General features: G+C 43.5%; 3 protein-coding genes across 5 annotated transcripts in view; 2 read left to right on the forward strand and 1 right to left on the reverse strand.

Annotated features, from left to right (window-relative positions):
• The window catches only part of RPL31 (ribosomal protein L31), a 492,543-nt gene that overhangs the window by 229,983 nt on the left and 237,644 nt on the right, over positions 1–24,916 (forward strand). The window lies entirely within an intron of this gene.
• Positions 7,989–9,247, reverse strand: LOC138719984 (histone H2A-like). The gene is made up of 2 exons (XM_069855679.1): positions 9,127–9,247; positions 7,989–8,461 (listed from the first exon to the last, which is right to left on the reverse strand). Exon 2 carries the CDS (start codon positions 8,391–8,393, stop codon positions 7,989–7,991), a length of 405 nt encoding a protein of 134 aa, XP_069711780.1. The 5' UTR covers positions 8,394–8,461; positions 9,127–9,247.
• PDCL3 (phosducin like 3) lies at positions 14,422–21,565 on the forward strand. The gene is made up of 6 exons (XM_069876667.1): positions 14,422–14,530; positions 16,324–16,453; positions 17,153–17,243; positions 17,869–18,012; positions 18,964–19,172; positions 21,145–21,565. Exons 1-6 carry the CDS (start codon positions 14,525–14,527, stop codon positions 21,285–21,287), a joined length of 723 nt encoding a protein of 240 aa, XP_069732768.1. The 5' UTR covers positions 14,422–14,524; the 3' UTR covers positions 21,288–21,565.

Here is a 24,916-nt window from a genome sequence, read left to right on the forward strand (position 1 = left end):
AGGGAAGTGACACTACATCAAAACAAATGTGGTTTGCAACAGAGGTGCCACGGAGGCTGGGTTTTGAAATTTTTCATTGCTTTGCTTTACAAGTTGCTTTTCTTGCTTTGCTTTACAACTAAGTCATGTACCAAGCTCAGCTACAGGTGGCTAGACCTAAGCTGAAATGTGTAGCACGGGATATGAAAAACTAGTCATGTGCAAAACTACCATGCAATTAACGTCTTGTTTTACCAAAGTAAGTGAGTACTTCTGTGATCAAGAGAACTAGGAAAGTTACTTCTATCAGATTTGTACTTTGAAGACTCAGAAGTTAATAGAAGAGGATGGATGGATTACCAAAATAATAGTGTGCTGTCATAAAAGTTATTTTCTCAGGAGAAAAGCCCAAAACTGAAGGAAGTAAGGCAGCTGAGTGCCTAAAATGGGAAAATGGATGCCTGAGCTCTAGGGCTTTCTTGATGTATAATGGTAACCCTGCATTTCACTAAACCTTTCAAGGGCATGATTTCCATACTTACCAAGAGCTCTGCTGAACAGGGGTTTATCACTTGGAATGAAATGAAACCTATGCACTACCAAAATGGCATATTACCACCTGATTCAATTCCCCCCTTTGTGAAATAAACATATGGTTACATAGCCTCAAAGTTTTGCTGTTACCCCCTTCAGAAATAGCTTCAAAATCCTCAAGACTGCATTTTAGCCAGCCTGGATAAAACCCCAACCTTCCAAGTGTGCCAAATGTTGATGATCTGGATATTTGTTGGAATTTGTTCACAGTCACTATGTCTAGAATAAATAATGACATTAACTACTGTAATAGACTAGTAATATTTGTTCACAGAGTTTACCTTCTAATCAAATGAGACTTTATCCTTAGACTTAAATTTATCCTCAAAAAAAAACTGTTGTCTTATTGTTTTAATACATCATTATTTATCAATGTAACTATTTAAGTACTCCTCAGTGTACATTTTGCAAAACCAGGTGCCACAGTCTAGTTCTGCATTCACCCCGTTCAGACGGGTAGCAGCTCTAATTAAAAAACTTTTCTTGCTATTCTATCCCCAGGTTTCTGAGTATCTATCATTTCTCTGCTGATGTGTTATAAGGAAGCAGTAAAGTGTCATATCCGTGTTTGTTTCCTCTTCAGCAGCAGATGTTTAATCTCTTGGTGGCCCCTGCCAGGGCTGGTATGAAGCTTAATGAGCTGCATTCACCTTTAACAAATGCTGTGGAAGGAACAATATCTCTGGAAAACATCAGTGATCCTGTTGAGTAGGTAATGGGACAGCAGGTGTAAATGCACAACCAGAACAGTTGAAAAGTACCCTGGCATTCATCTTGCCTGACAACCTTTATAGCATTAATGAAAGAACATCACTGAGTAATTCCTGCCATGAAGGGAATTATTTTCTGGTTTGTTTTATTCTATCATGAAGCGCTACTTCACAAAGTAAATAATACGTTTGCTTCCTGCTGATATTTATGCTGCTCTCCTTCACTGTCTACATTTTTCTGTGTATTTTTACAGCATTTTCATCTCTGTTCTCCCATTTCATAGTTTCTTGCTACTGCAGAACCATTTCTCCCAACAACTTTAGCCTTTCCTTCTTCATTTGCCCCAGCGTGGAGCGTCCTGGCACAGAGAGGCAAAAGGATATGCTATGAGAAGGAACATGCTGTGATGCAGGTACCAGACCAAGTTTCCTTTCACAGAAACTGTAGATTGTTGCTCTAGGGAAAGTATGTTAAAACCTCCTGGATGTGGAAAAGTCAATCTACTTTCTAAAAATCACAAAAATTACTATTAATAAAATTGATGGATCCATGCATGCTTGCATACTCATTTCTATCACGGGCCAGTACTGAATCTGTGTTAAAAGAGAAGATGTTTCACCAGTTTCGGGATCTTTAGGCATTTTTTCAGGGGAAGGAAGACTATGTCAATCTGGAGAGATTATGAACTTCAAAGAGAAACAGTTTGAAGACATGAGGAGTTTCTCAGAAAAAAATGATCCAACTAGCAGTAAGGCAGTCAATTGTTTACAAGGATGTTATTTTACCGGGATTTAGTATTGCTGCCATTGTCTTCTCACAGAAGACAGCTCCTTACGCCCATCAAAAGAGCACAAGGGAAGTACTCAGGTAGAAGCAGGCCATGATCCACATCTCAAAACAATTTCACACCAGTGTATCTCCACCAATCCAAACAGATTTAAACCCAGGTCATAGTGACAACTGGACCTTGAGATAACATGTCTACTACTGAATGGTGTCCCAGTAAGCAGGGTACTTGTATAGGGTACCCTGGACAAGTTGAGTCCCAAGTAGATTATCTGGTGTTTCATGAGGACCCTGATACGAGAGATCAATAAGGGGAAAGTAAATCTGAAATAAGTAAGGATGTTAAAACTTGAGAAGGGAGAGAGACCGGGACATATGACAGATGCTTAATGTTTCCCAACAGATGTATGGGCTATGACTGAGTTCCCTTACAGCAGCGGGCACTTTCCTTGGTGAATTCAGATAGTGGAGTATGATTTAAGCCCCATCAAGCAACTGCATGGTGTTTGAATGAACAGAGAAGCTCATAAAAAATAAATCTGTTCAAGCAGCAGTCTTCACTGTCTTCTGGGCATGTCTGAAAGACTCAGGTATAACTGAGTTTCGAAAGAAAAAGTCAGCCAAGTGCTGTGATAGCTTGAGACAGGTCCCCACTGCTTGCTCCTTTATGTCATTAATTCCAGCTTAAGCAGTGCCCTGAATTCAGTGCATACTATAAGGAGAAAGAGCCAAGTTTCTCCTCTGACCTAGATGAACAACAGCTATATTCAGGTTACTAACTAACTAACTTGCACTTCTCTTGTGTTCTGCATGATACAAAGTAGGCCTGTTTGCTCTGCCTTTTATTGCTATGTGGCATGGTATCTGGAATGGTATTCACAGGCTGAGATCACATCTGGACAATATTAAAAAAAAAAAAGGAAAAAAGAAATGTCAGTGTCTCTGTTGATGTACCTAACCACTACGTGAGAGAGTCAGGCTGCCTTTTTTCTGTTGCCGTACTAGCTCTGCATGGTAAATTCACTTGCCATGAATCCTTGGTGGCAGTTCAAAGCCCTATGTTCAATCTACAACGGAAAGCAAGGTGCTGGGATAACACAGCTCCAAGGCATGCTGTTAGCAGCAGAGCTTGCTAATGCCATGGGCTGACAGCAGCAAGTCTGAAAGAATGTATAGTGGCCAAATTCTGCCTTAGGCAGCTTCATGAAAACCTCCTGGATCAGAGGCATTTGTAGAAAGATGCCTAAATTGTGGTGCTTTCAAGCACCACCCCATTTGCTGCTTTCAAGGGAGATCAGAGCAGAGAAATAACGCAGGATGAGCTTGTGTATTTTGCTGGATCATTGGCTACACATTTCTTAGAGCATAACTGATTTCTCTCCCCAGATGCCAAGTTGTTGCAGGTATGATTAATGTTAAAATGATTACTAGTTGAGTTTAAATTAACTTGCCTTTTTTGAGCAGAATGATTAAGAAACCCCACTGCGATCCTGCTGCTAAAATATTCTCACAGATGTTACACACAGCACTGCAAAGAAAACTGCACATATAGTTGGAAAAAAGCTGGAAAGAAGATACTTTTCAGTGCAATGCTGGAAAGGGTAGTGCTGTTCTCTCCCATGCACTGTCTTCATATAGCCCTTTGTTTGGGAGTCTAATGAGCTGTTTATAATATATAATAATTTCCAGTAATTCTAACACTTATAAGCCTCAAAATAGTCAACGAACTTTAGCTAGTTGATAAGCAATTACCCCCTGAAGTCAGGGAAGTACAAAAGTTGTGACAGCAAGGAGAGCTGAAGAAAAGAGACTGAGAAAGAAGTAAAGCTGGCAGCAGTGGTGGAAGCAGGAGCAAAGTCTGACCCAGCTGCTAGGATAGTCTTCCCAAACCACGTGTTTCATATATTACCAAGGTATTTATTTGGGGTAGAGTAGTGCATAAGCTGATAATTAGTAGGGCTGAGAATACACAAGATGACTGAATATGTGTGTTATTGTGTATTTAAACTGACAGTGGATTTTTTTCACTGAAGCACTGAATGCTGTAAGCACATGTATCCTCAAAAGAAAGACAAAATCGACTAACAGCTGCAGGAGAGAAACAGAACTGGGAGAATCAATGAGCTCCCCAAATTTAATACCTGATGTGATACAGCTTCACTCCAGGCAGAGACCTTTGAAATTCCCATGAAGATTCACAGTCACAGACTACACCATGGAGGTGCTGGAGGCAATCGCTGCCTCAGCAGCTCCAGGCATCATCTCACTCTCAGTCTCTTCTTCCTGCTCCTGTGTAAACCCTTCAGTTGTGTCAACACCACTGTGAAAGGCACACACAAGAACTTCAATGTGAGTTTTGCTTTTTAAAAGGAAAAAAAAAATTAATACATGAGCCTAGCAGCAGCAGGTGGGTTTGTAGCTGGTGCCATTAGAAGCTGTGTTGGCTCAGCAGAGGGAGCAGTGCAGTGTGGCAGGAGATGCACAAGCTCAAGCTGATAAAGAGCACTCAAGCTGTGGGCAGCTGGCTCAGCCAGGCCAGGAGCAAGCCTCTGAGCCAACACAGCACAAAACATACCAGTCAGCCTGACAGAAAAACAGGGGACTGTTTTTCTTCAGATGCAGCTCATATGGTCAGTGTTGACTGAAGCTGCTGTAGAAAAACATGCAGCAGCCCCCTAAGGTGCTGCTTTTTTCTTTCCAAGACAACAGCCTGGAGGGTTTGGTTTATAGTACAGGGCAGCACTTCAGTACTGTTACACCCTCTAGCTCTCTAGCCAGAAGTTGCCATGTTTACACAGACAGCAATAGCTGATCTTATGACTGCCCTCAAAATGACGTTTATCTGCTATCCACATTATAGATCACTTCTCTCCAGTGTCCATCGCAGCCAGTTATGCTGGGACTGACCTGATATCAACACTCTCCTCTCTATGCCTTCTCATAGCATGGCCCCTAGTAGGTGTTTGCAGCTTACACACACACTAGAAGTCTCACATACAGAGAGTTCCCTAGCTGCAGTCTCACAATACCTCATCCCCAGCTTCTTGCCCTTTGTTTAAATGCCCTAGCCTGCCTATACAAAGAGGTGAACTCCCTGCAGCCCATCCTTCAAAAGGCCTCAGTTCTCCCAAGACCAGAAAACCAAGGAGATATCTGAGTTATGCTACAGAAAGCAGCAGCATGATATGAATTGCTGTGGAGCAGATATGGAAACAGAGGCTCCAAAGTCTTGGGCTGGTAGAATCAGTCTTGAGGCATTCCTCTAAACACCTTTTTACCCTGCTGGATTAAAATATCCGAAGCCATTGGACACTAGGGGCTGCCTGTTATGCATTACAAACAGGATAATTCTAACTTCGAATAAGGCACTTCTAAAGCTCTGAAGTTTGAGTGGCATCCAGCTGGTGAAGCTGTTAAGGAAAATTTTCTGCAACACAACAGAATAATACTAGTGTGTGTCAAGCATAATGCTGCAATCCAGAATGCAAATCAGACTCTAGGTGCAAATCGAATAGTGCTTAGGTAGCCTTTCAAGCTTAATAGGTGGAAGACAAGTTTTGGAAAGTCCTGGAAAATGCCACTTCCTGCACTGCCTTTTAATGCATTGATTTCCTTGATCTGGATCCTAATGGAACAAGGTTAGAAGCAGCTAAGGAGATTCTTTGTACCAGAGAGATAAAAGCTATGTTTTTATTCATTCTTAAGAAGAGTTTCTAGAGGATCTTTAAGGTTCAAGCACTAACAAGGTTTGGAGAAGACTTCTTGGATTACACTCTATCAATGCAGAAACTCAGAGGACACTCTGCTCAGGTATACAGAATTGTTCTCAAGTTTTAATCACTAGGGTTTTTTTAAGTAATAAGAAGCTCTACACAGGTGTGGGGAGAAACTAAATCAGATATCAAACTGAAGTGCTTAAAAGTACAATAAAGTTATTTTAGGAAATTTTTGTGGATCCTAGAAAGATAGGCTTTTTAAATAGTCTACACAAATAAATAAACTCAAAAGATTAAAAGCTCTCTTAAGTAGCCTCATACTAAACATAGAACTTACAAAACCATTATTTCACTCAGGAGTTTATCAGAGACAAAGAAAACATACTGTAATTTCTTAAGAACAAACTCTCACCTGAAGAAATTATAGAGTTAACTTCTTTTCCTACTATATCACTACCCAAATTCCTCAAACTACAACTTCTGTCAAGAGCTGGCCCCTTTTAAACTCCATGATGGTAGCCATGTCATCATTAGCTCTTGCATCATTTAACACCACCTGGATGAGCAACAGTTCAGCCACTCAAAATAAAAAAACCAGCCTGGGTCCCAACAAAAGAGCAGCTCAGTACAGGCCTTCAGAGCATGAGAACTGGTCACTACTCCTTGTAGAGCTGTTTAGCACCTTATTAGCTAATACTCTCTGGAAACAAGCCTAATATTTACTGCCTCAGAGAACTGCAGTCTCTCTGATTGACAGTTAATTTGTTAGAGCTGGAAGGGGCCACACCTCACCTTGCTGCAGTCATAAAGAATTAAACCCAACAACATATTTGCTTGGTCCAAGGAAGTAATAATTCCCAAACCTGCTTTCTTGTCATGATCAAATTGAGGAAATTATTTGAGTTTCATGTGTTCATTTCTCATTTACCTCCTTTAAAGCTTCTCAGCCCCTGATAAGCGTAAACACTCAGCGGAAGGCAGGATACACACAGCATATCTTTACATACGAACAAAACTTAAGATCTACTCTCAGACATTTTAAGGTCTTATTGCTAGAGCATCCTCTACTTTTTCCTCACTTCACTGGGTTAACTGCAGGCCAGCCAAGATTTCATCCACTTCTTGAAAACCACACAGCATAAAATGACTGTTCCAGCTGCCCACCACCTTGAAATCATGGTGTCTGCTCAGTCAGGTATTCTCTTTTTTTCCATTTCTGTGCAAGCAGAATTTGGAGCAAGTCATTAACTCAGCTACATACAGCTCTGATTTCTACCAAGATCCTAAAACCTGGCCAGTATGCTCTAACACCATCATGCCTCGAGGGGATGAAAGAGCTAGGTCAGACTTAACAGGACAGGACAGGTAGATGCTCCAACTACAGTTTAGTAAGGTGGTCCTACCCAGCTCTTCTCTGTGCAAGTCGCTATGAAATCTGACACCCAGCCTCAAGACAGATTGATCCTAATGCAGCTAAAATCCTTGGTTTCCAGTTTAACAACAAGCCTCAGCATCCACTATGGACAGAGAAACCCTAGGCACTTCCCTAGGGGAAGGCTTTCAGCAGCTAGGTAAGCAAAGACCATTGCTTTTCTGTACTGTGAAACAAAAAGCAAGAAAATCTCTTCTACTAGCATCACCAATATTGCAACAGATGTTAAATAAACTGCCTCTGGTTGTTATGAGAAGACAGCAGGTACAGAGTTTGTGTCATTTTGGAAAAGCTTAAAGAGAGGTAGTTGCTCACTACAGCTTCACAAGCAATAAAACTTTACAGCACAGGATTACTAACTTCAAGTAGAGTTAAACTACCTCTGAGACAATAAACTAATTGCACTATAAGTCCATGATGGAAGAAAAGTTGACATGAATACAAACAGCAATGTGTGTTTTAACTTTTCTACCTGCTCCACAACACTTACTGTGGAAAACATGTTCTAGGTAACTACGTGCTCGAGTTTTTAAAAGCTTCCTCTGGCGATATGCTAGAATAACTCTTTCTGTGTTCTTCCATCCCTTGTGCAAGGGGAGCTGAGAAACAAACACAGAAGAGTGTTGCATTCTAGGAACTTTATTACAAGCTTTAAAAATACATTAAAATTACCAGGAAAAATACTTGACAAAGAAACATGCAAATTAGTGCTACTGAGTCCCATCATCCACAAATGCACAGATCAGACCAGAAAAAGCAAGTTCTGATACTTAGTGCTCAGAAGAAGCAGCATCACTACCAGTTCTCTTGGGAAGGAGCTGGGAATGGATATTTGGCATGACCCCTCCTTGAGCAATGGTCACAGAGGAGAAGAGCTTGTTGAGCTCATCATCATTTCTCACAGCCAGCTGGATGTGCCTGGGTGCGATTCTGGATTTCTTGTTTTCCCATGCAGCGCTCCCCGCCAGCTCCATTATCTCTGCACTCAGGTACTCCAGCACTGCAGCCAGGTAGATGGCAGCACCAGGACTGACTCTGCTAGTGTAGTTCCCATTTCTAAGGAGCCTGTAGATACGACCCACAGGGAACTGCAGACCAGCCTTGGCTGATTTGTTTTTCTTCTGTGCAGCTTCATATTTGCCAGCCACTGCAGGTTTCTTTCCACGTCCGGACATTCTGAGGTGTGAGGAAACACAGCAGGTTGGAGATCTTCAAATTCCCTAGGTGCTTGGGCTACAGCTGACTGATAGCAAGAGGAGAGCACAGCAAGGCAAGTTACACTTTCTGCTCTTATTTCAGCATTTTATACCCTAAATACTTACAGAGGTTTTTGTACAAAGTTCTAAATTAATTCCATAAGGCATATTCTCTGTCTGCTCTAAGAATATTGGAGGTGTTCTGCACCAGGAAAAGGAAGAAGTGCCTTGGACAGCACAACACAGACTGAAGAATAGAGATTTCCAGTTATTTACTCAAGATTAAGGAAATTCAGTCCAGTTAGAGTACTCTTACAATTGGAGTAGCCAAACCACTTATTTAAATAACATTTCTAATCTACAATTAAATAGGACAGTTCACTTCCAGCACAGCTATTTCCAATATACAAAACCATACATCACTAGATTAACATGTTAGGGGGTTGTGTAGCTTTTACATAGATTTAAATATTTAAGAAAAATCAGAATAAGATTTGAGAGAGGAGAAAAAAAAAATCCCAGCCTATCATAAAATCCAAGCAAACCAAACTGTAAATCCTTATTCCTCTTATCAGGCAAGAATTTTCATCTTCTGATTACTCATGTTAGAGTCATACTGTGCTATAAATGCAGCTAACTTACAAAATAACAAAATCCACAATAACACCAAGTGTTTCAATACTTATCGTAAATGAAAAATATATACCATTACCTTTAAAAACTCGTAGTTTGGTCTAGTCTGGGCTTTGCTACAGCCAGCACTCAAAGGCAAACAAACCATCTAACTTCATTCCCCTTGCCCCTCAGTAGAACCTTTTTATTAGCAATGTTTTATCCTCATCAGTGGGTCACCTGGATGATTAATGAGTCACTTTCACATGTGGTTCATCTTCCTTCTAATCCCTGATTTGGGGGAAAAGGAAGAAATATGTTAGAAATGTGTGGCACTCAATTCTCCAGGGGGGAGAAGTGAGGCTGTCTCTAAGGCCTGGGCCACAGCTATATTTCAGTCTTACTATAATACTGCCAGCTCTCATCTGCTCTGGCTGGAGTATTTCTGTTTGCACAATGTGTGTAAAAACAGTCATCTTCCCGCTGAAGCTTGCTTAAAAAAAGTACATAGACAAAATATGCTTTATAAGTACTGTGTATTTTTAGTTGGGGGGGGAAATGATGACACTGTGCATTGCTTTATGTGTGTCCTGGGCAGAGAGAGTTATGCTTCATTCGCATTGTGTCCAAGCCCTAAAAAGTGATGTGATAAGGTTGCTCCTAAGATTTGGACTTCTGCCCAGTCTTTTGGTAACTCTCTGCTCCAGACGGGGCTCAGGTTTTACTGTGGAAACAGGGAGATTCTGGTGTGAAGGGTCCTTGGTTCCTTCCCCTCAGTTCACCTGGGTAAGTGAATATTTTCAAGCACCTTTAAAAAAATAAGCACATCATCCATGCTCACCCCCTTCCTGTGTTCGTTTTCTGGTGTTCAAGGCAGTTTCCAATGAGCAACTTGTAAGAGCCTTGGGTTTGAATGGTATTTCAGCCACAGAAGATGAGCATTAAACCAGCAGGTCCTCCTGAAAGGCCAGGCTCTGACAAAACATTCGTATAAAAATTGGCACTGACAGCTAAAGTTTCGGTTCTGCATGCTGGGTACTAACTGCAGGTCAGAGCCAAAAGACTTTGGGGTGCTTGCTAAAGACTCCAAAATTGTGATCCTGAAAACTTAAGCTCAGATGCTGTGCCGCCAGAAGGCTCTGGAGCTTTTGACTTTCTGATTTAAACTCCTGTGTATTTATGTTGTATTTGTGGCTCCATCTATCCCTCAAACAGCCATTTTTTCCACAAAGATGAGCATTTAGTCCAAGATGGGTGAGGCTGAATCCCCCTCCACCTCAGGGTACTGGAAGATGGGTGTGGGGCACCCTCTGTGCATGTAAATCCTCACCATAAGAACTGACATGCTCTTAAGGTGCAGCTGTCATTTTGTTTCATTTAGAGGCATAAAATGTGACTCTGCTTTCCCTTCCATAAACCATACAGCACAGGCCAGGGTATGAATGCAGGGTAAGTGCTCCACCATGTTTCAGGATACGTGGGCACTAACAGGGTGTCCACAATGCTACAACATCTTATAAAGGGGCTTCCAAATGTCCCTAGATGGAGCAGAGACAGTCATTTCTCTGCAAGCCCAGAACAAACACAATCTTATAAGGCTTGCCAGAAGGCCACGTGAGGCATTTTTGGAGGGACTCAGAGCTGGGATCTGCCTTTCTGGATAAGCATGCTGAATATCAGGCTAGAGCATAAAAGGGGGGGGGAGGTGAGAGCTGACTTTTTTCCCTTCTGCTGTGTGTCTTCTAGAAGAAAGGGCAAGGTCTGCTCAATGCTTTAAAAGGGCAGAGGTGCCTATTTTTAGGGAATGAGGTGCTGATCACAAATGGATTTGAATCACCGTACTTGACCCACTCCTCAGTGTTTGATGAGTGGTGCTTTAAGATATACTCAATAATAAAGTATAAAAATAAGAATTAAAAAAACTTCTTGCAATGTTAATTAGCTATGACCTGATCCTTAACAATGTTTGAAGTACTGATAATTACATCTGATAGGAATAGATAATATATGTTTCATCTTCCTTTTTTATAAAAACAAAAAAAAAACAGGGAAAGAAAAATGAGGAGAGAAGCCAGTGGGGAAATAAAGCAAGATATGAAATACAAGTAGACAAAAAGAGACTCAATGAAGAGGGAAGGGAAGAGCTGCAGTGAAAAACTAAGGAAGAGGAGAGCCTGAAAAATCACCAATGGTATACGGATGCTCCTAGAGAGGTGGCTGACAATTTACTTGAGCTGTTGATATGATGGTGCCCAATTTGGTTTATGCATTGAGGTTTACAGTAGCTCCAGGACGCTTGCTGGTGAGTGTGAGGGGCTGAGGCCATGTCCAGCTCAGCACACTGTCTGGCTGGGATCCCACATCTCATGACCATGCTGGTTCACCTGTGTGCCCTGCAGAGCTACAACATCCAACAGGGACAAGCCACCTGGGGCTGGGCAGGTATGGCCCACAGCTCTGCCATCGCATCACAAGGGTGCCTATGAACTCATTTTAGTAGGGCTGACCACAGAAAACACACTTTCTCTTACTGCCTGATTGCTTCATAGGTGAGAAAAGAGTGCTGGAAAGTGCTAGGAAGTAGCTCCCTGTTTCTTTTGAACTTCTGAAACAAAGTTTTTTGCATATGGTACATGTTTTTCAATCTGATACCGAATGCCTTGTTTTGTTCTTGTTTGCGTAACACTTTTCCAGGTTGTGTTCAGCTGACTACTTTTAGAGGACAAGATTTTGCATCCCTTGCTGTATTGCTGAAACAATGGTAAAAGGAACAAGGCAGGAGTAGAACTGCACTGCAATCTGGCCAAGCTCTGATGGTGAGGGTATAGCATGGGGACAGGAAAGTTTTCTTAGGCTGTGCCACATGGAAGCCTGGCAGGAACTCCTCTGCCCTCCATGACCTACATCTTGCATTGTTTCTGAGTTGATGTGGGTTCAAGAGTTATGAGGAGAGAGCAAAGACACCTCTTCCGATCACAGAATGGTTGGGGTTAGAAGGGACCTCTGGAGATCATCTGGTCCAACCTCCCCTGCTAAAGCAGGTTCACCTACAGCAGGCTGCACAGGAATGCGTCCAGGCTGGTTTTGAACATCTCCAGACAAGAGTTCACAGCCTCCCTGGGCAGCCTGTTCCAGCGCTTTGTCACCCTCATGGTAAAGAAGTTTTTCCTTATGTTCAGATGGAACTTCCTGTGCTCCAGTTCATGCCTGTTGCCCCTTGTCCTGTTGCTGAACGTCACTGAATGGTGCTTGGGATAAAGCCCAGCTGAGATGGATTTGGGGCAGAGCCCTGCTAGGTTCATGCAGATTCACAAATAACATTTGTACAAACCCCTTCCAGAAGCACTTGTGGGCGGCACATGGGCACAGCTCCATGCAGGCTGGGGGATGAGAAGGCACCCACCCTAGCTGCTTGCAGGAGGGACAGGTGGCCATCAGCCCCAGGCTGCCCCTTGAAGCTCCTGCACTCTCCCACTTGCAGAAGGGGGACAGGGAGCAGCAGGGCACCTGACAGCGGAAGGCTGGACAGGTGGGGACCGCATGTGTCTGAATCATGGTGCTCTTCATGGTGTGCATGCCTGGGGAAAAAAAAAAAGTTGGGTCCTCACTGGGAACAGGGGTCGGACCAGTGCAGATCATAGAGTCACAAAATCACTAAGATTGGAAAAGACCTCCAAGATCAACCAGTCTGACCATCAGCCCAACACTATCATGCCTACTAAACCATCTCCCCAAGTGCCATATCTACATGCTTTTTGCACACCTCAAGGGATGGAGACTCAACCACTTCCCTGGGCAGCCTGATCCAATGCTTCACCACTATTTCTGTAAAGAAATTTTTTTCCCAATAACCAATCCAAACCTTCTGCGGTGCAACTTGAGGCAGTTTCCTCTTGACCTGTCGCTTGTTACTTGGGAGAAGATACCAACATCCACCTCGCTACAACCCCTTTCAGGAGGCTGTAGAGAGCGATAAGGTCTCCCCTCAGCCTCCTCTTCTCCAGGCTAAACAATCTTATGTTAAAAAACTGCCACTGTGTCAGTTATGGGAAATGCTGACAGAGGAAGATGGAAGAAAAAGCTTGATGGTAAGAGCTGAAACCCTTGAACTCATCCAGGCCCTGCTGATTTCACAGAATCATAGGATGACTTGCGTTGGAAGGGACCTTAAAGATCATCCAATCCCCCAGCCACAGGCATGAACACGTCCCACTGGATCAAGCTGCTCAAAGCCTCATGGGCCTTGAATGTCTCCAGGGAGGGAGCATCCATGGCTTCTTTGGGCACTTTGCGCCAGTGCCTCACCACTCAAAGAATTTCTTCTTAATATCGAATCTAAATCTCCCCTCTTTCAGCTTCAAAACCATCCCCCCCTCATACCATCCCTGCATTCTCTGATGCAGGGCCCCTCCCCATCTTTCCTGTGTCCTAGAATCACAGAATCATGGAACAGTTTGGGTTGGAAGGGACCTCAAAGATAATAGAATCATAAAATCATTAGGTTGGAAAAGACCCACAGGATCATTGAGTCCAACCATTCCTATCGATCACTAAACCGTGCCCCTCAACACCTCGTCCACCCGTGCCTTAAACACCTCCAGGGAAGGGGACTCAACCACCTCCCTGGGCAGCCTGTTCCAGTGCCCAATGACCCTTTCCATGAAAGATTTTTACTAATGTCCAATCTGAACCTTCCCTGGTGGAGCTTGAGGCCATTCCCTCCTGTCCTGTCACCTGGGAGAAGAGACCAACACACATCCCTCCACAACCTCCTTTCAGGTAGTTGTAGAGAGCAATGAGGTCTCCCCTCAGCCTCCTCTTCCCCAGGCTAAACAACCCCAGCTCTCTCAGCCGCTCCTCATAAGGCCTGTTCTCCAGCCCCTTCACCAGCTTCGTTGCTTTTCTCTGGACTCTCTCCAGAGCCTCAACATCCTTCTTGTGGTGAGGGGCCCAGAACTGAACACAGGATTCAAGGAGCGGTCTCACCAGTGCCGAGTACAGAGGGAGAATAACCTCCCTGGACCTGCTGGTCACGCCGTTTCTGATACAAGCCAAGATGCCATTGGCCTTCTTGGCCACCTGGGCACACTGCTGGCTCATGTTCAGTCGCTGTCAACCAACACACCCAGGTCCCTCTCCTCCAGGCAGCTTTTTAGCCAGACTTCTCCTAGTCTGTAGCACTGCACAGGGTTGTTGCGCCCCCGATCCCGCAGTTCCACCGCCCTCAGCCTGCAAGCTCCCTTTAAGCACCGGAAACTAAGCGTCTCGACCCGGACGCCTCCTCCCGGGGCCCAGCCCGGCGCTGCCCCTCCCCGTTCCCCGGCACCGGCCCTTATTAGGCTGCGCGGGCAGCGCCGGCCCAGCTGCTCCCGCCCCGACCGGCAGCACCGCCTCCTCCGCCCGCGCCGCGCACGCCGGGACCGGGGGAAGCAAACCCGGCCCAGCCCATCTGAGCCGTGCTGCTGCCGCCCCCCCCGCGCCCCGGCACAGCCAGAAGGATGCAGGTGAGCCGCGGGGGCCCCGCGGGCCGGAGCCCAGCCGGGTGCGGGCGCCGCGCTGGGTCGCGGGGCGGGGCCGGGGCTGAGCGATCGCCGTGCGGCGCGGGGGCCGGGAGTGGAGTGATAGGGTGGTTTGGGTTGGAGGGGACCTTAAAGATCATCCAGTTCCGACCCCTCTGTCACGGGCAGGGACGCCTCCCACCAGCCCAGGCTGCCCAAGGCCCCATCCAACCTGGCCTTGGACACCTCCAGGGATGGGGCAGCCACAGCTTCCCTGGGCAACCTGTGCCAGGGCCTCACCGCTCTCAACATAAAGAAATTCTTCCTTATGTCTAGGTTCTTTCTTATGTCCTATGTTGAGAGGAAAAACGACCCCGGTCGAAGCCAGAAAAAAAAAAATCTTGCCTGCTATTTTCTGTGCTGCTTTGCTTGCTTCCCTCTATTTTTGTTTCACTTTATGCATTCTTTCTTTCTTTGCCCATTCTTTCCTTCTCTTTTTTTTTTTTTCTTTTTTTCACTTTGTATGCTCTTTCTCTTACCTTGTTAGTAGTCCAGAGGTACTGATGTAGTGGGAGGTGTCCCTGCCCATGGCAGGAGGGTTGGAACTAGACGATCTTAAAAGTCCTTTCCAACCCAAACTGTTCTATGATTTATTATTTTTTTGTTACTTTGCACGCCCTTTTTTTCTTTTATGTCTTTCTACTTTGCATGTTCTTTTTTTCTTTTATTTCTTTCTACTTTGCATGTTCTTTTTTTCTTTTATTTCTTTCTACTTTGCATGGTCTTTCTCTATTCACTTTTTTTTTACTTTGTCGCTTCTTTCTTTCTCTTTCTTTTATTTTTTTTTTTTCAGTAGACTAGGTGTACTCTGTCGTGACCTAGAGATGAGACATGGTTTTGAATAGAGACTTAGTGTAATGTCTTTTGGGCTAAGCCACAACAGAGCAGTAGACATTGTATTTGGTTTTCCAAGTGGGCTTTGGTCAAGGTAGTAAGGAAGCAAAAACAGCCTGTGAGTGTTTACCACTGAATTTTCAGATATATAGAAAAATATAATCACTGTCTAACTCAGCAAAATTTATGCTGACCTTCTTAATAATATGTGGGTGCCTATTGGCTTTGTTGTTCAGGATTATTGTGACTGTTTCAAAGTGTGGTGGGTTTGTGTGTGTTTTGTGGTGGTGTGGGGTTTTTGTTTTTTGTTTTTTTTCTTTTATTTATTTCTTTTTAAACTTTTAGGAGCAGCGTAGGCATAGGTTTAGATCTGATTTCATTGCAGTGCCTGGCAGAGACTGTGCTATTCTTAAAGCACTTTTATAGTCATCCAGACTTGAATCTACCAAGGAGACTTCCCATGTACCCAGAGTTAGGTCTGTACAGCTGGTGCCTATACATCTTCTCACCAGCGCTTCCCAGTGTACTGACCACTGATTTGGTGGCCTGTTGCTCTGCTGAGGCTCTGTACGTGAGTGCTCTGGCCTGCATGCTTCCCTGTCACCCGATTGCTTTCCTCCCCTTTCCTTTCACTTTGTGAGAGGTGCAGTGATGGCTATAATGCTTCAAACTTTTCTGCTCTACCAAGACCTCCTGCATGTTTTGTGAATGGGGTGGGATAAAATAGTCGCTCTACAGGATACCAGCCCAAGGCTAACAAGCCTCTGTATCAGGAGGATGCGCGTTGTGACTTTCTGGCACCATCCAGACAGTTTGATATGTCTGTTGGAAAAACTTGCCTGTGTTAGCTTCTGGCAGTGGCAACGTTCTTCTGGAACACACATCCATTTCTTGTTCTCTTCTAGGACCCGAATGAGGACACGGAGTGGAATGACATCCTGCGCAAGAAAGGTATCCTTCCTCCAAAGGAGGACCTGGAGGAAAAGGAGCGTGCAAAGGAAGAGGAGCAATTTGCCATCCTTCAGAAGTCTGTTGGTGAGTGACCAGCCAACTCGGGCAGCAGCAACACAACAAGCCTTGGAATACCTCCTGCAGGAAGCTTGTAACAAAGAAATGGCCAGCAGTAATATTTATATGGCTATAAAACAATGTGTCCTTTTTTCAAGCCTCTAAGGGATACCAAAGCTGCTTCTCTTATAGGGTGATTGGCTATTAACAGTATCTAACAAATACGTTCCTGAACAGATGGATTATTGCAGCAGAGGAGAGCTTTGTTCTCGATATCTGCTCTGTATTTTTATAGAAGTAAATGTTTGAAAACTGAAGTAAGAACAGTGTGAAGGGAATTTGCTGTGTGAACATGCAAGTAAAAAGTATCTTGTGACATTTCATGTTGTATGCTTCTTCCTTCCTCCGCTGTTCAGGCATCACTGTCATGCTGTGTGTGTTACATGCACCTTTGCTGCAGTCACCAAACTTGAAAGCCGGTGCAGGTGTTTGTGTGCTAGTCTAGGCAGCTTTCAGCTTGGTGTCCTTTACACCATTGTCTTTAAATCAGTATGTCTGAAGTGCATAATACTTTTCTAAAGATCCAGTTAACAACAATACTTCAAAAACCCTGTGTTTCCCATAGTTAATCTGTCATTAAAGTAAATAAATTCCATTGGACTGATAAAAGCTGAGTTTTAATCCTGGAACGAGGCTTTTCTTGGTTTGGTGTTTCTTCCGTTCTAGTGAAAACTTATGAGGACATGACTCTGGAAGAGCTAGAAGAGAATGAAGATGAATTTAATGAAGAAGACGAGAGAGCTATTGAAATGTACAGGTCAGAGCTGCATGCAGAATCTTGCTTTGATGAAACTTGGAAGTTTTTTCTTTTATATATTGTTAGGCCTGATAGTGGAATAAAAGGGTTGTTTCTGGTCTCTAACAGAGCTTCTAAGTATCTTTAATAGGGTAGCTGGGTTTAAATTCCATATCCGTTATGTATAGCCTAGTTTTGCAGTAGTAGTGTGCACCTGCTGAGTGCAAGCCTGGGGATTCTGAGAGCTTTGAATATTGTCTCCAAGATTTCTCAGTTTTTGCTTGAACAAGATTAAGGTGCTACAGATTTACATAATTAGTGCTGATTTTCTATTATCTCTCTCTCTCACCTTTCATGGGTTTTGCTGTTTAGTTTGTTAGTGTAGTATCTGTGCAAATGTCTGCTGAGGGCAGAAATGAGGAAAGTTTCTTATGAACCACAGTTGTGCTTCTGGTACGTTGGCAGTTTTAACTTGTGATGCAAATATGAAAGCATCTATTGACTATGTTGACTTGCTTTTGTTGTGCTGGAGTTTGAAGAAGTTTGTAATGTGCCTCTGAAGTCTAGGCTTCAGCCCAGCTCCTTTGTGTGTTGTTCTATCAAAAATGCATCTATTCTAAAGGTATCTTTTCCATTCCTTGTTCAGGCAGCAAAGGTTAGCAGAAATGAAAGCAGCTCAAATGAAGAATAAATTTGGGGAAGTTTTGGAGATTTCAGGAAAAGATTATGTTCAAGAGGTTACAAAAGCTGGAAAAGGTATATGGGTAGTCCTGCACCTCTACAAACAAGGGTAAGAATTTCTTGTTAGGCTCAAAACTTTTCACTATCAACAGGGAAAAATGCTCTTATATGAATGTGTAGTTACTGTGGAAATTAAGAACACTCTTCTGGAATTCTAAGAAATAAATTAGAATATAGAGTAGTTAGGGTTGGAAGGGACCTTAAAGATCATCTAGTTCCAACCCCCCTGCCATGGGCAGGGACATCCCATTAGATGAGGTTACCCAAGATTACTAGATCAGGTTACCAATTTATTTTTTCTTGATTCATCAAGACTGCTGAACTTAGCTCTAAAATGATATTACCGTGAAGTGGCATTTTTAATCCATCTCTACAGCACAACTCCTGCCATGCAGCTACCATAGGTAGCTGCAAGTACCATAGAGGTAGCTGCTGCTGCTGAAGTATCCAGACTTCGGAAATTATTCTGAATAAAGTGCGAGGGGCTGTGCATTAGAAGGACCACCATGTATCTTTAGCCAGGTTTTTAGAGTTACAAAAATGGAGTGGACAAGGTTTGCCGTCTTGTCAGCGTGATGGAAAAACTTGTTAAAAAGTTGCTAGAATTTTCCAGAGAGTTTTAGAAATACTTGATTTTGTTCACTGTCTCCAATCGCCTCGCAGGGGTTCATCATTTATGTACTTTCTTCCAGGAGCTGCTTTTCTTTCTATTTTGCCCTTGCTCATGCAATTTCTAAATAATTATATCTTTATAAGCAAATTTCTCTGTAGGATTGAGGGGAAGGTTGCATTGCTAGTATCTTAAAACAAAAAACCCACCACCCACCCAAACCTCCAGTGATGCTGATTTCTTTTGAATGCTAGAGTACTGAACAAAATAATTATTTAGAAGTTACTCAAGGTCTTTCTGTAATTGCGCCTCATTGAGCTGGTATTTCTGGAGCAGATTGCTGTCTAATTCATCTTTGTCTCTTCCTCACGTGTCTGCTGTTCTTCACAGAATTCCACTCTGTGCCTTAATAAATCAACATATAAGTGGGCTTGCAAAGAAGTTCAGAGATGTCAAATTCATCAAAGCTATCTCTACCACCTGCATCCCCAACTACCCTGATAAGAACCTGCCTACAATATTTGTCTACTTGGAGGGAGACATCAAAGCTCAGTTCATTGGGCCTTTGGTGTTTGGTGGCATGAACCTAACGAGGGACGGTGAGTGTCTGCCTTTGGTCTTCTAAGGGAAAAGCAAAACTGCTTTGCTGTGAATGAAGCTTAGGAGGAAAGAGGAGGTACTAAAAATCATATTAGGTTATTTGTTGGCTTCACTTCTCATAGTCTTTTAAAGAGAGCCTGTCTGTTTATTAAAATGGGGCTTCTAGCCTGAAATTGGACTGCTTCCTTTTCCTCTTGCCGTCTCCTGGGGTGGCAGCATGTTGAGCTCCTGCCTCAGTGGTTCAGGGGGCATAGGGCTCTATGGAGAAAGGCTGTTACCTTTCCTGGAGGTGATGGTTTTCCCTAGACCTATTTCTCCTTGTCCGTCTCAGCAGCCTCACTAGCATGACATCCTTTTTAGGAGATAAAAGTGGTGATACAGGTCTCACAGAGCACTGTGGCTCTAGTAAAAGCTGCTATTTGGAGGTCATTCCTTGGGGACGGTATCCTACAGCAGTGCTTGAAGACAGAAGTCAGCAGTGAATAAGGCTCTTCTTGGAAAGAAAATGTGGCTAGGATGTAACCTAGTGGGTTTTACTTCACTTAAAAGGCTACTGATGAGTTTTCTGAGTAGGCATATCAGTCCAGGTGCCTTCAAGCTTTTTCAAGGTCAGACTCTAAAGGCATCTTTACCTGAAGTGAAGCACAATTAGATAGCATTTCAAGGTCCCTGCTGAATCATGTACTGGGATGGGATACAAAGAGGGGTTGTTTTTTTAAGTAAACCCCTGAAGTTTACAGCATCTGTTGAGCATGTGCTGTGGGAAATGCTCCCCTCTGCTGAACTTTCAGAAGGGGAAAAGCTCACCAATGACATTGCTGATTTGAGAACAGGTGACTAACTACAACAGCTGCCTAATTATGTGCTGAAGTGAGCACTAGTGTAGCAGAGACCACAGTTAATGTTATCCCACTTCTAGCACATAAATAATTGATTGGGGGATGTCAGAAGGTGACTGAGCCAGCTTAATTCAGTCTTCACAAAAAGCTGGGCACTAAAATTCTTCACTTTTTATTTCTTCTTTCCTTCTGCCCTAAGTCCAGGTGCCTTCCACTAGAGATTAAAGAAAGTGTGAGGTTGCATTCACTACTCTGTAATGTCTGAGAGAAATTAGATTTAATTATAAGGTTGCCAGCAGGATTAGGATAAAGGTGTCAACTGAATGTGTTGTATTGACTTTCTACGACTTCTGGGAAGCGATCCAATTTGGGCCTGTATAGTAAATAGACTCCACCATCAGTAGTCTTCTCTTACTGCCTTGCTAAGGAACTAATAATCAGTGCATGGCACAGTGAGAGAGGGGAGAATTATGTTTAGAGTACATCCCTGAAAAAATGCCTGTAGCTGAGATGTGTGAATGGAACTACTACAATTTTTTTGTCCCTCAGCAAGTCTGTTCCCTGCCTCTTCTAATTGTGACGGGAAGTGCTGTAACGCTTCCCTGAGGTGCTGAGGGGCATGGTTTAGTGATTGATAGGAATGGTTGGACTCGTGGATCCTGTGGATCTTTTCCAACCTAGTGATTCTATATGAGTATGAGCAGTATTCCTTTGGTGGGGATGTGATGGATGTACAAACCTCTCTTCTGCCCTATGTGATTAGAAGGAGGTGGAGTTCACTTTCACCAGGAGAGCTGCCTCTAAAGCTGGTGCTCTGCATTAATAACTTCTTCTGCACTTCTGGCTGTAAAAGGAGCAGGGAGACACTGGGGATGCCATCAGTGGTCTGAAGAGCAGTACCTCGAGCTCTGTGCTCTAGGCTGAAACCTTTGCCAGCACTAGTGACTGAAGGGAGGGCTTGACTGGAGTGGGTGTGGGAGATGGGGTGGGAGCTGGATGTGGGGAAGGAATAGAGCTGGGCCCTGTTTTTAGTGATGGCAGGGTGATAAGAGAAGTCAGCTGGGAGAGCAAGGGTGAGCTTTTTCCAGTTTTCTCCCCTGCATTCATGGTTCTTTTGTTTTGCTCTGCACAGAATTGGAGTGGAAGATTTCAGAGTCAGGTGCCATCAAGACAGACCTCGAGGAGAACCCCAGGAAGCAGATCCAAGATCAACTCATGTCCTCAATTAGGATGTGTGTCCCAGCCAGCGGGGAGAGTGACTCAGATGATGACTAACTCCTGCAACGGCATCAAAATTGATACAGTACATTTGCAGCCAATGTTCCCACTACAGCACTGGAGATACTCATCAAGATCTTGCTGAGCCTCAGAAGGGTGGTATTACAAGACTGCCATTTATCCAGAAACTCCTGGAAACTCTTAAAGTTTGTTTGTTTTGTTTTGTTTTTTTTAAATTGACCTTGTTGCAGCTTCACTTGAAATCCTGAAAGACACTTTATATTTGAAACCTGAGTAAATCTTACTCAAAGTTTTTAAATATAAACATCAGTAGAGACAGGTGTCTTGTTTTTATTTTCCTAGTAAGTTGCTGACTTCTTTAAACAAGTCTGAAATCTGAATTGGCTTTAAGTGTACTGTTTTTGACAACCTTGTGGAAGTCAAATGTAAATTAGTCTTAAGCAATTGGTTATAGCACTTAGTTGGGCCTTCTCTTAGCCCATTGTGCATAGATGTCCGACAACCTGAACTGCATGGATAGCTAGAGGAGGTTACCCATGATATGGGTTCCACCAAAAGTGGGGCATGATCCTTTGCAGAGGTATGCTGGCTGGGCGGCTGCCATGAGATGAGAAGCCAGATGTTTTCAGAGATGCCTTAGAAATGGCCAGCATCAACTGAGACATGCTAAGCCCAGAACCCGCTTTCATTTAGCAGTAGTATTTTGCCTTTCACAAGAGCTGGGCTTCCTGCACCAGCTTATCAGCTGATTGGGAAGGGAAATTCAAGATGGTGCTTGAGTGTGGAATTGTTTGCTTCCACAAAATGAGAAGTTTGCACTGCTACAGTAATGCCATTGGCAAATGGGAGGGCAAATCATATTTGAAGACTCGATGGCTTTCTGTATTAAAGCCTTCCATCTTTTTCTAGGTACAGTAATAACAATTGGAACTTTAGAAAAGAATGAACTGAAATACCACCTTAATTATAGATCCGCTGACACTTAGAGCTGCTTGCTTATTTTGGGTTGGATTTAATGTCCACCTACACTTTCAATTTGTCTGCTCTTGGGCTAACAAGCTCCAAGAGCTTTTGCTAACAAGGCTGCCCCAAGGACATTTTGTTATATTGCTGATGGATTCTGTGGGTGGCTGGTACAGAATGCAACACTCGATAGGCAGCAATGTTTATTTTAGTTCTGTGTTAGTTCATAGCAACTCTGAAGCGTGTTTCCTGCACGGTCTCCTCAGTCAAATCAGCATGTAGTTCAAACAACAAATAACTTAAACTTAGTTTAAGTTCCTTAAACTTAAGGTGAAGTTGTAAGATGCTGATAGAGAGCTTCCTTCTCGAGATCCAAATGGTGATTTGAGTTTCACTTAAGTTTTGGTTGTTTTTTGGGTTTTTTCCCTCTTTTTCGACAAAAGAGCTAAAATACTAACTCTGAGCAAGTGAGCCAAATGCTTTGGGGTACAAGCTGATAAATGCTGAATGCTGTCATAAATACCATCACACTTCTCTTGATGCTGGACTATCCAAAATATTGTCGGACTTGATGCTTTTCTGTATGTGCTTGCATGTTCTTACAGTCTAGAAAGAGGACAACTCTTTCTTCCTCTAGAAGCCTACTTATCTTTTGCTTGTCCTCATTTAACTGTGCTTTACAGTGACCTCTGATCATGAGAACAGAGTTCCACTTGGAGGAAACTGTCTAGAGGAACAGATGGCCAAAGGATGTTCAATCCAAAGATCTAGGCCAAAGCTAACCTGAGCTAAGGCCGTCTGAAATACGTGTAGAGTGGATGCCATATCCTCAGCCTCTCCCTCCACATCCACTGTTGTCAGGCTGTCTGAATTGCCGATGCAGACAGACCTGCCATACTATTCTCAACTTGTTTTTAATTTTATCATCAGACCCTTTTAGGAAGGGGAGGTAGAGTCTGTGATCCATCTTATGTTGCTTGTGTGACAACTTCAATTTGAAATCTAATTTTAGAAGTAGGCAATGGTTTGGATACTTTCTTCTATTGTTCCTTCTTATATTCTCTCCCACTTCAGTGCTTCTATGGAGTCAGTAGAAATAATGTTGCAGCTGACCTTTCACTGTCTTCTAGAGCATTGATGATTAGTAGTCTAAAGCAGGAGAAGAGCTTAAAGCAGGATAACCACTGCATTTGGATAGGGCTGCTGAGTGTTCTGTCCTGTAGGGTTTTGGAAACATCTAGGAATGAAGACTCCTCAAATTGTCCCAGTGCTTGACTGGCTCCCTCTGTCACTTGTGTCATGCACAGGACAAGTGCAGGCAGCCAGACCTTGACCCAGAATAACAAAAGACAGATGTATCTGTTGTCCAGGGCTTGATCCAAAGGTGCTTGCTCAATTAGGAGAACTGGTGTTTAAAAGGCAGACAGACATACATCCCTCGGATACTGACTATAGACCTACTAGAGTTAATAAATAGAAAAAGCTGAAGGACAGAGTGCATCTTTTGACCAGCTTGCAAGGACCTTAGCCAGGGGCTCCCTGCTTAGGGTATGTTGCTTGATTCCTCTTCTGGATGAAGGATGCTCATGCCCTCTCTTCAAAAAAACTCTGTAAGTCTTCCTTTAAAGCTTCTTGTTTGCTCCTGTGAATGAGGCACTACCCTGGTGCAGGTTTGAGCCCCTTGAGCAGAAGTGACAATTAAACTGAGTTTCCAGCACCCTTGGTGTGTGGTGCGATAAACCCTTGAGTAGATAAAAGGGGAAGGTGGGACTTTGGACTGTTTATACAAAACCCTTCTCGTTCAGCAGGGTCTTCAAAGAAAATTATAGCTGCCTTTTCCTCTTGCATGGAGCTCTGTGGGGTGCACAGACTCTGGGATGATGAAGAGGACAGGGCTCCTGGAGGGGACCAGATGTATGGGCATCTTGTTGCCCCAAGCTGCTTAGCTGTGGTGATCTAGATAGCCTGTGCCTGTGAATGACACTTATGGCACCCCCAGGTAGTAGTGGACCAGGCCTATCCAGGAGACTAGGTAGGGCAGGTGGAGATTGCAATAAATTGAGGCTGGTGCAGCACTGGAACAGGTCGTCCAGAGAAGTCGTGGAAGCCCTGTCTCTGGAAGTGTTCAAGACCAGGTTGAATGAGGCTTTGAGCAACCTGTTGTAGCAGAAGGCATCCCTGCCTATGGCAAGGGGGTTGGAACTGGATGGGCTTTAAGGTCCCCTCCAACCCAAACCATTCAGATTCTAGGATTGTCTCTTTTAGCCTGTTCCTTGCTGTCAGGACTGCAGCAGCAGCTGCCTTGCCATTTAATAGGTAGTATTGAGCAAGATATAACAACTCAGGAGAAATGGAGACAAAGTTTTTCTTGTACAATTACTTTTTTTTATCCTGAGCTTCTTAATTTGTTCATGTGTTGGGAGATGCTGTTTGAGGATGCCGTAGTAAAAGGAGGCAGATGTGAGAATAACAAAAAAAAAGCCAGAAGAGGCTGGATGTTCTGCCCAGTTGCTGAGACCCATGCAGAGAATTATTTCAGTCAAGTCTTTGTGCTTCTTGGTATTTGGTGAAGTGTGAAAACAGTTTCTTGTAATCTTATTCTCTTTCTTGGCAGTCATAACACCCTGCTCAAGGCCTTTTGTAGAAATCGGGTCTCTGCAGGAAATGGATAATGAGATCTGTTTAACCTTTCAGCAGAGCAG

This window comes from Phaenicophaeus curvirostris, chromosome 1 (assembly GCF_032191515.1).
Source record: "Phaenicophaeus curvirostris isolate KB17595 chromosome 1, BPBGC_Pcur_1.0, whole genome shotgun sequence".
In the NCBI taxonomy this organism is placed as follows: Eukaryota; Metazoa; Chordata; class Aves; order Cuculiformes; family Cuculidae; genus Phaenicophaeus; species Phaenicophaeus curvirostris.